General features: G+C 41.7%; 1 protein-coding gene across 1 annotated transcript in view; it reads left to right on the forward strand.

Annotated features, from left to right (window-relative positions):
• Positions 1-10,402, forward strand: part of LOC126388290 (uncharacterized) — a 17,757-nt gene extending 7,355 nt beyond the window's left edge. The window contains exons 5-10 of the mRNA XM_050041328.1: positions 1,094-1,236; positions 2,614-2,666; positions 4,038-4,162; positions 4,270-4,377; positions 5,719-5,928; positions 6,151-10,402. Of these exons, the coding sequence (XP_049897285.1) occupies positions 1,094-1,236; positions 2,614-2,666; positions 4,038-4,162; positions 4,270-4,377; positions 5,719-5,928; positions 6,151-6,462 (951 nt within the window). The 3' untranslated portion in view covers positions 6,463-10,402. The remainder of the gene's footprint in view (positions 1-1,093; positions 1,237-2,613; positions 2,667-4,037; positions 4,163-4,269; positions 4,378-5,718; positions 5,929-6,150) is intronic.
• The last annotated feature ends 838 nt before the right edge of the window (positions 10,403-11,240 follow it).

Genomic DNA, 11,240 nt, shown 5'->3' on the forward strand with positions numbered 1-11,240 from the left:
GGGACCCCTCCATTATTGACCCCATCAAACAAAATGGGGGCGCTAGAGAGCTCATTTCTTATCTAGGCCTAACCGCCATATGGATTTTTACTAAACTTGGTAGATATGTAGAACAGGACGCGTCAAGGTGACTGGAGAAATTTAACTCTAATTGCCAACTGGGTGGCGCTATAACAACAGAAAAATGCTTCAAAATGGCTAAAATGCGACCGATCGCTGTGGCTCCCCCTGTGGACCAATGTTGGTGTTTTTTTGTTTCTAATTTTTGGTATGACTAAGTCATGGTATGGTACGCTGTACTCAATGGGTATGGACTAGTGTTTTCAGGTTATACAGACATCCTTCCATCACATTGTTTCAAATTTGGCACAAACGTCCACTTGGACTCAACAATGAACTGATTCGATTTTGGAGGTTAAAGGTCACTGTGACCTTGTCTGTCTCATTATTGTGCACGTGATATCTCAACAACACCTTGAGGGAATTTCTTCAAATTTGGCACAAACGTCCACTTGGACTCAGTTACTAACTGATAAGATTTTGGTGGTCAAAGGTCATTGTGACCTAGAAAAGGTTGGTATGTAAATTTCATATATAATTAACATTCATGCAGTTCTGTTTGTGTAACACAATGCGAATGGTCATGAAAATTTAAGAAAGAAAACTTGAAAAGCCGTGAAAATGTTATGAACATTTGTCCATGAAAATATGTGGGAAGCCTGTCAAAACCTGACTGAAGGAAAATGTTCTTAAAGTATTGACAGTGCAGTAAGAGGTACAGTATTTCCCTCTGACATGTCGTAGAGACGAAATATGAAGTAACATAAAATGGAAAAACTCAAGTACCTTGAATTTGTACTTGAATAAATGTTTTCATGTTTATGTTTGTTCCACCTCACCGCTGGTGATATGACAGAAAACTGAATATTTTTGGTCTGTTGGTCGGACAAAAGAAGACTTTTGAAAAGTCATCTTATGCAGTTCACACTCTATTCTGATGTTTTACAGAGCAAAAGATTATCTGGTTGATTATGAAAACAAAGCTTTAGTTTCATTCTTGTTCCTCTCTCTGACTCTTATCTCTCTGTGTCAGTTCAACACTGTGGTGGAAAGTGTGAAGCCTGTTGTCGAGACGACGGAGGGCGAGGAGGCGAGGACAACATGGGAAGTGACATCATCAGATTCATCAGGTGGTCACAAAACAGAAACCTTTGACTCGGTCTTCGTCTGCTCGGGGTGAGATGTGTTCATATCAAGATGAAGAGCAGTTTATTCATTCTGCAGCTGAGCTTTTGTTCTGACTATTATTGAACTTATTAGTTATTAGTGTTTTTCAACCTGGTCTCTGTTTTTGTTTTAAGTGACAGTTTTTAAATCCGTCCACTATTGAGGAGACAGACTGCTCTAATGTAGCCACTGTGTTCACACCGTCAGTGTCCGTCCACTAACAGTGTTTGTTTTTGTCACTGACAGGATCAGATTGTTGTTCTGAGTGACAACATTATAAAAGGATCCCTACAGAGACAGAGCTTTGTGTTAAAGAGTTAGATCCTTTTTGTTTAACCAGAAACAGCTCTGAAATCACCGTCACCAAACCCACCAGACTGCATTTTATCATCATTAAACACGCTTCAGTCAAAGTCAACAGAAACAAAATCAAACTCACAGAAACTTCCTTTGTCTTTCCACTGTTCAAATCACCAGCTCTGGTTTGTTGGGTTCCCGCGGATCTTTAAAAAGTCTAAAAAGGCGATTCATTCATTAATCTTAAAGAAAAATGCATTAAATGTCATTAAAATGTCTTAAACGAATCTTTCAAAAGTCTTAAAAACAGTAAGACATGGAACTTATTATTTTCTGACACTGCATTGTAAAAGAAGAACTTTTTACTTTGAACTTTTTAATTTGACAGAAAAGGTTGTGTTTCATGTCACAATAAACATTTTGGGCAATTTAATATCAGTGCATGTTTTTTTCCCTCAGTTTTAGTCATTGTAAAATTAAATTACCTAAATGTCTTAGACTTCATTCTGAATGGCATTAAATCTAAAGGAACCCTGGGTTTGGTTGAAATTAACCTTTAATTCACCAGTTAGATGTGACAACATGCTGCCTCTATACACACTAACATGACTGTGTATTTAAATGCAGTCTGGTGGGTTTGGTGACGGTGATTTCAGAGCTGTTTCTGGTTAAACAAAAAGGATCTTACTCTTTAACACAAAGCTCTGTCTCTGTAGGGATCCTTTCATAATGTTGTCAAACACTTAGAACAACAATCTGAGCCTGTCAGTGACAAAAACAAACACTGTTAGTGGACGGACACTGACAGTGTGAACAGAGTGGTGACATCACAGCCTGTGTCACTGCTGCAGCTCTTTGTCTCAATACCAGACACATTTTTTAAAAAAAAACTGTTCCCATTAGTCACGTAGATACAAAAATATGGCAAAAAAGGCTCCATGTTGAAAAACAGTAACTCTTTAAAGTTTGGTTCAACAAATGTTTTGAAGTCATTTCCTGTTGCTGCCACTGGGTGTCACCAGAACGCTGCATTAACTGGTTTAAATGTTTGTTTGGATGATGTGATGTTTGTGTTGTGTTGTTTTTCAGGCACTACTCCGACCCTCACATCCCTCACATACCAGGGATCCAGAACTTTAAAGGTGCACGCAACATTAATGTTTTTATGAAACTGTCAGCTGCAACATGAACAATGAGGTGACTGAAGTTTGTTTGTTTCTACACTTTAATAAACAACAGAAATCAGAGTTGGAGCTGTTGGAAGGTGGAGTTTCTTCTCTTCTGATGGAGCAAGGCTAACAGTTTCCCCCTGCTCCCAGTCTTTGTGCTAAGATAGACTAGCAATTTCCCCCCGGTCCTAGACTTCATGCTAACTAGGCTAACAATTTCTCCCTGCACCCAGTCTTTTTGCTAAGCTAGGCTAATCATTTCAACTTGCTCCCAGTCGTTGTGCTAAGATAGGCTAACAGTTTCCCTCTGCCCCCAGTCGCTGTGCTAAGCTAGGCTAACTGTTTCTCCCTGCTCCCAGTCGTTGTGCTAAGCTAGGCTAACTGTTTCTCCCAGCTCTCAGTCTTTTTGCTAAGCTAGGCTAACTGTTTCCCCCCTGCTCCCAGTCTTTTTGCTAAGCTAGGCTAACTGTTTCTTCCAGCTCCCTGTCTTTTTGCTAAGCTAGGCTAACTGTTTCCCTCTGCTCCCAGTCTTTGTGCTAAGCTAGGCTAACTGTTTCTCCCAGCTCCCAGTCTTTGTGCTAAGCTAGGCTAACTGTTTCCCTCTGCTCCCAGTCTTTGTGCTAATCTAGGCTAACTGTTTCTCCCAGCTCCCAGTCTTTTTGCTAAGCTAGGCTAACTGTTTCCCTCTGCTCCCAGTCTTTTTGCTAAGCTAGGCTAACTGTTTCCCTCTGCTCCCAGTCTTTGTGCTAAGCTAGGCTAACTGTTTCCCCCTGCTCCCTGTCTTTGAGCTAATCTAGGCTAACTGTTTCCCCCTGCTCCCTGTCTTTGTGCTAATCTAGGCTAACAATTTCCCCATGCTCCCAGTCTTTGTGCTAAGCTAGGCTAACTGTTTCCCCCTGCTCCCTGTCTTTGAGCTAATCTAGGCTAACTGTTTCCCCCTGCTCTGCTCCCTGTCTTTGAGCTAATCTAGGCTAACTGTTTCCCCCTGCTCCCAGTCTTTTTGCTAATCTAGGCTAACAATTTCCCCATGCTCCCAGTCTTTGTGCTAAGCTAGGCTAACTGTTTCCCCCTGCTCCCAGTCTTTGTGCTAATCTAGGCTAACAATTTCCCCATGCTCCCAGTCTTTGTGCTAAGCTAGGCTAACAATTTCCCCTGCTCCCAGTCTTTGTGCTAATCTAGGCTAACAATTTCCCCATGCTCCCAGTCTCTGTGCTAAGCTAGGCTAACAATTTCCCCATGCTCCCAGTCTTTGTGCTAAGCTAGGCTAACAATTTCCCCTGCTCCCAGTCTTTGTGCTAAGCTAAGCGAAGCTAACCACAGTGTCTCTCCTGTCTCTGTGTGAAGGGAAGGTGCTCCACAGCCATGCATACAGGAGTGCAGAGCCATTCGCGGGTCAGTCGGTGGTCGTTCTCGGAGCCAGAGCTTCAGGTTTGGATATTTCCATTGAACTGGCCAAAGTTGGTGCTCAGGTAACAAAAACCTCCGCTGACGTGTGTCACTAAAATGTAGCCACAGTGACACGATGTATAAAGAATGTTGTCAGTCTGTTTCTGAGTCTCTCTGTCTCTCTGTCCAGGTGACTCTGAGTCATGGCCGTCCTCGTCTCACCTGTCCTCTACCTGCTGAGATTCAACAGTCCAGTTCAGTGGTGGCAGTCGAGGAGGACGGCAGCCTCCGTTTCCAGGTCACTGAAGTCTCCCAGCGCCGATCTGCTCTCATTCTGACTCTGTCTGGTGTCTGTTTGTTCAGAGAGGTGTTACAGTACACTGGAGTCACAGCTTGGTCCTTACCACAGGACAGGACGTATACTTCAGTTAAACAAACTAACCCTAAGCTAAGGCGATGTTACAGCTTACATCATTCACTGTTTAATGTATCTTAGAACAATGCATACTGCAGCCACCAGGTGGATGTAAATATAAGCCTGAAGATGATTTCATGCTGCAACTGTAGGGCACATATATGAATATTATGTAGACTCTTTGTTTACATCAAAGTCTAGCAAACACAAAAGTCTTTGTTGAGCTTCAAACGGTGTCCTTGGCAACGGTTTTCGATAAAAATGAAGGTTATCTGTTTTTCAACAGTTTCTCAGCGGTGTCCACTGTTTTAGGATTTATACTGCGTCAGCTCTATGCAGAGCCTACGCTGTTGTGAGCATTTACATTTGTGTGGAGGTGTGTCTGTGTCACTCTGCAGTTACACCTCCAAAACACTAGTCGGCGGTGGAGGTTTCTGTGAAGTGCTGTAAAGTTTATTTGATTCAAAACACACATTAAACACACATTAAACACACAGTAAANTAGTAGCCAGCGTATTTTTCCTCTACTCATATGAAGCCATGAAAAACAGCAACATTTAACAAAGGTAACGTTAAAAAATTCAGCTCCATTACAGCTCACAAGGTTCACTGACAAAACAACTGTCTTATACTAAACACGTTTTACAAACAAATACAACATGCTAACGTTATTAGCACAAGCCTATGGCAGTTTCCATTGTATAAATTAGCCTAGCGGCTAGCAGCAATTTCCTCTGCTCATATGAAGCCAGGATAAATCACACACAGTGTGTGGAGGCTTTATTGTCTTCACAATTTATTGTTTCTTATCTGTGAAATTAAAGTAAATCAAAGCTTTGTTTCCACTGAGGGAAATGGTTTCAGCTCACAGAGACAGACAGGAGGTCTGCGTCACTGTGATGCGTAGTTACATTTCTGGGGAGGTGCACGTCAGGCTACGGTGTAGGTACAACGTCCAAATTGGTGTATATTCTGTAGTTCAATGTAGCCGACCCCGAGCAGTTAAATATGCCTTCATCAGCCCTGATTCAAACCTTTGAGATCAGGTCAGGACATCTGTAATCTAATCTAATTTATTTGATTGGATATCTTACATGTATTTTTTGCACACGGCTCATGACATCCTCAGTGCTAGAAAGTTGCATCACTTTCCTTTAAATCTCTCGTATGAACCCGTCTGTGTTTACCAATAAAATTCACTTATGTTTAAACCACCTGTTTCAGGACGGCTCTGTGGGCGCTGCTGATGTCCTGATGTTCTGCACCGGCTACAACTTCAGCTATCCGTTCTTGGACGCCTCTCAGCTGGGTCTAGACATCCAGGACCACGTGATGTCTCCCCTGTACCGCTACTTGCTGCCCCCGGCCTTCCCCTCGCTCTTCTTCATCGGCATCTGCAAGGTCATCTGCCCCTTCCCCAACTTCAACTGCCAGGTGAGACGACATGTAGACAGGACTAGAAAAACGCTACAAAGATAATTAAAAAATAACTCATCATAAGTGCTGGTGACGATGTTTTCTAAAGGGATTTACAACAGTGTGATGGCAGATGTGTGTGAGAAGGTTGTTTTCATCTATAATTCGATCAGAACACTGATGGGATCTAACAGAGGAGCTTAGCTTTGGTCGTTATTAAATCCAGTCTTATCTCTTCAGGTCCAGTTCGCTCTATCCGTGCTGGACGGCTCCGTCACTTTACCGTCTGCAGCCCAGATGGAGGAGGAGGTCCGGCAAGAGCAGCGGGAAAAAGAGGAGCACGGAGTCCTGCAGCGCCACCTGGTGATCATGGACCAGGATCAGTGGGAGTACTGCAACATGTTGGCTCGCACCGCCGGCTTCCCGCTGCTGCCGCCCGTCGTACGCAGGCTGTATGAGGAGGTGGGGCGACAGCGACAAGTTCACCCTAAAAACTACCGGAGGATCAACTACAGGCTGATCAATGACGTCGAATGGGAGGTGATCGATTGATTAATGGAGGAGGTGGAGCAGGTGGACAAAATCACTATGACTCAACAAAGGGTTATAAACAATCAGGAAACAAAGTCCAGCAAACATGCTGAGACTGTCAGAGGTGTTGATTCACCTCAACGCTCGTTTTGTCGCTGAACGTTAAACAAATTTGTCTTTTATTCGTTCTGCTTAACACCAGCACTCCAGATTGAATCATGCACCATCTTGAATTGTGAATGAATATCAAATGAAGTTGTGTTTTTGCAGAAAGATTCAAGAAGTGTGTCTCAATCGCATACTTCTGTTAGTACACTTCAATATAGTACAGTACGTACACTACATACTTCTTGCGTGGTGCACTAATTTCAACAGTGAGGTGGTGGTAGTGTTGTCTCAAACTGCGCACTGTCATTTTGCACTTACGGGAAGTGACAATAGCTTCTTCTTTTTTTTTTTTCTTTTTTTTTTTACCGCCTCTTCTTTGTCTTTCCTTTAAATCGCCAACATTCGCCCGCTATCTCCTGTCACACAAAAATCAAACTTACGCTACAACATCAGTGCTGATAAAAATGAGCTAGGAGCAAGTTAGCTAGCTAGAGAATGCTAACGTTAGCTAGCAAACTAACGTTAGCATTCACGCTATTGTTCACTGTACCAAATCATCACAGACTCAACATACATTACTGACGCCTTCTATTCTACAACAGTTTTGGTACTTGGTGAAAAAGATTGCGACCGTTGACTTTTGGACCGTTTTGAAAGGGCCAGTAATACACTGCATTTTACTTTATATGCAGTGTGAACACACTTAGCACACTCAGGATATGAAGCGTTTAGTACATAAGTATGCGATTTGAGACACAATGTCAGGCTCCCGAGAGGATGAATCCTACAGACTTTGGTGATCCTCTGACTTTTCATCTAGCGCCATCATCAGGTCAACATGTTGATGTGTTCAGTACCTGCAGAACTAATGACATTAACATCAGCCTTAACTGTGTTTACTGATAATCAGCTAATGTTAGCATGCTAACATATCAAACTTAAATGGTAAATATTACACATGCTAAATATTAGCATGTTAGTGTTGTCATCATGGGCGTGTTAGCATTCTAATATTTCCATTTACAGCAAAAGTGCCCCATTACTAATATTTTGTTCACTACCATGAAATAATCTCCCAGCTCTGTGGACAGCTGCACTTTGTGTTTACTGCTGGTTAACGTGCTAACTGTCAGTAAGGGTTAATATTGCTTTTAAAAGTCTGACAGACAGAAGGATAGCTGTGGTAACAGGTGGAAACATAGCACCTACTACCCACACTCCGGTCTCCACTGGTTAGCTAATGTTAGCCTTGGCTGCTCTGCACTGCGTACCAGCCACGTCGAGTGGGAACTAGCTAGCGGTGGCAATCATTTGCGATTACTTCTGGTAACACTGTCCCAATGAAGGGAGGATGTTGCTGTGGAAAACCGCACCCACCCTCCCGTCTCCCCCCAGGTTGCTCCAGTGAGTAAGTTTGACCCACAAACCCCCTTTAGCATTGTTAACTATGTTAGCACTATTAGTCTTGCTGACACTGCTAACTAGGGGTGGGAATCACCTGAGGACATGCTGTTATATTATTGCAATATGCTGAGTATTGCGATGCAATATATTGTGATATATCCAAAATAAGTCCAGATGTTTGATTTTAACGCTAACGGCACATTTCTGATTTCGTTCTCCGGTGCCTCCATCTTTGTTTTGATGAACTTCGTGCCAAATACTGCTGACTGAGACCTCTGCTAACCTCACCAGGAAAAAAACATCAGCACCATCTAGTGGACCGAAAGAGCAACTGAATTTATTATTGTGGTACCAAAAGTTTTATTAAAATGTGTCTTTGCAAAAATTTATTTAGATAACTTGTAGTGACATTAGCTAGTCACTTAGTGTCGCACCAACATTTCAAGAGCTTAGCTAACGTTAGGGCACCATAGCTCTTTTTTACATTCGGTACTTGAAAGAGCTGCAAAAACTATTAATGTGACTGACGTACACCTTCTGGTGAAAGCGAGCAGTATAGGTCCATAGAGCTGACCATCCTCTTCATAAACTTGACAGTGATTTTCTTCATTTCAGTAGCTTGCTAGGCTAGCTGACTGGCTAACCTCGCTGTCACAATGATCAAAAACGACGTTTACAAAAACAATCAGCAAATGCTATTAACAATATGTACAAAGTTTGCACAGTTAGCTTTGTACATATTGTTAATAGTATTTAATGTTTGTTTATACATTAGTGGTTTTGATTAGTTCAAGGTAACTAGCTAATGTTAGTCACTCAGTGTAGCACCAACCTTAGCCTTATTTTAAGAGCTAACGTTCGGTCGCTATGGCTCTTTTCTACACTCTGTGTTTTGAAGAGCTACAAAAATTACTGACGTGCATCGTCTTGTAACAGCGAGCAGTAAAGCTCCATACAGCTGACCGTCCTCTTCATAAACTTGACGGTGCTTTTCCTCATTTTTTGTAGCTAGCTAGGCTAGCAGACTATTTAAAGGTTAATATCAAACAGGAAAAAATGCAAACATAAACTACTAAAAATATTAAACTAAAAACATACTAAACTAAGATGGTGAACATTGTAAACATTATTCCTGTTAAACACCAGCGTGTTAGCATAATAGAGCTGCTAGCATGTTGACTCTTAGTGATGTTTAGACTCAGTTTGTCTCGTTTTAGGTCATAAAAATATTTCTAAAAAGGTTTAAGGTATTTCTGTGTCAGAGGGCAAATACTGCCTTTGAATTATTTCTTTGAGAAAAGTGAAATTATGAATAAATGTAGAAATATAAATGAAGAAACTGTTTCAGTGTTCGATCAAACAATGATATCCTCTGCAGAAAATGTTTAAAGTGCAGGCGGAGGGTTCAGACTGATGACACAGATGTTAGTCTGTGTCAGAATTCATTCCCAGATGAGTGTGAGATGTGATGTACGGCTTCCTTCAGTGTTTCAGTTCAACAGTCTGAGCAGCAGATGTGTGATTAATCATTCCTGAGAGTGAGCGGATCCACACGTTAACCATGAACGAGGCCGGGGACACAGAGAGCTGATGTCAACAACAGACTTTAATCCACATATTTTGCCACAAAACGTCAAAATACACACAAAAAAAGAGGTGTGACGTCACAGACTGACCTGAGCTCAAAAACAACAACAACAACAACAACAACAACAACAACACATGAAGCAGTGAACGTCCGTCATGCAGAGTGTCCTCTGTGGAGGTAATACATTCAGACAGTAACATGGCTGCCGCTCAGTGATTTACATGACATTTAAACGTATTGATTACATGTTCCAGGACTGATTGACTGAAGGTTTGTCTTTACTAACACGAGGAGGAAAAAGTCTTAGTCAGCAGGCCGTTAATGCTCCACAGAGCAGCGTCAGATCTTCCATCACAGGGTCAAAGGTCAGCTCCGTAATGGCAAGAGGAGGTCATGTTCACAAGTTAAAATGGGTGTCACTGCCCTTTAAACCCCTCAAGTGGCAATAATGTCATGTGGGCAGAAGTGAGTTTCATTTAATGTTTTCTACTGAATCTTTTAAATTCGTGCCTTCAACAATATGCAGTTCCACCCCCGGTCCTCTGTGGGAGGCAGAATAAAGGTGATGAGTTAATGTGCATTGAATTTATCTGCTGAGTGTGTCAAACTCTCTTTAGTTGAAGCTTCTAAAATGATTTTCTGTTTTGTATCAGTGAACTGAACGTTTGTGGTTTGGACCTCTGGTCGGACAAAATGAAACATCTGAAGACGTCACCTTGGACTCTACTAGTGGACGTCCACTAGTTTTTGGCATTTTAGTTTATATAGAAGATTAAGAATATCATTTTATAAATCAAAAGATTAATTGATAATTAAAATATTCTTTTATTTTTTCCCTAAAATAAAACACAAGAAACATTCAGCATGTCCCAGATCCATACTGTCGTACATCAGTGTTGTGCATGAACGTGCTCATGTGTTGGGTGAGTGGTGACTTGAATGTTTTCATTTGCAACTAATGAACATAATGTGAGCGACTGATGGTGGAAGAGTTAATGACACTATAATGGCACCCGGCACACCAGTGTTGTGTTGAAGACATCTTCACTGTCAAGATGTTTCCCCATCCTACATCTGAACCAAACCTTTACCTTTACCTACAACCACGGAGGGGGGCGCTACGCATTTTAACGGCAAGCAAACACTATTCAATGGGGGAACAAACTTTGACACGGCTAGTGGAACCAGCAATTCAGACAGCACAGCTGCTGAAGCACTTCATATGAATATTTGAAGGAGATTTAGAAACAAGTCAGTTATAGATTGTAACAGAAAAATATCTCATGTCTTTAGACAAACTGTGCTGGCTGGGTCTGAAAATCAGGTCAGAGCGTCAGCTGCATCAGTGACAAATGATGAATTAATATGAATTTAGTAAATTAATCTATGTGAACTGAACTGAATTAGCTGTTGTGGATTTGGACAACACTGCAGTATATTCTAATTCTGTACAGAATACTTTCTAGTTTTAACAGTTATTATACAAAAAAACATATAGACCCTTTACTGTTAGTGAACAGTATGATGTTTGTTAGTGGGCGGGGCTTAGCTGGAGGCAAAACAGTTCTCCACAGACATTAGCTAGCGCTAGCTAACAAGTTGTGTTGTCTTGTTTTAGACGATGGAGGAAGATGATGTGAGTGGTGCGTTCAGAAACACTCATTCTGAGTGTGGGAGCGCACTCTGACACAAACTGGAG

Source organism: Epinephelus moara, chromosome 3 (assembly GCF_006386435.1).
Source record: "Epinephelus moara isolate mb chromosome 3, YSFRI_EMoa_1.0, whole genome shotgun sequence".
NCBI lineage: Eukaryota > Metazoa > Chordata > Actinopteri > Perciformes > Serranidae > Epinephelus > Epinephelus moara.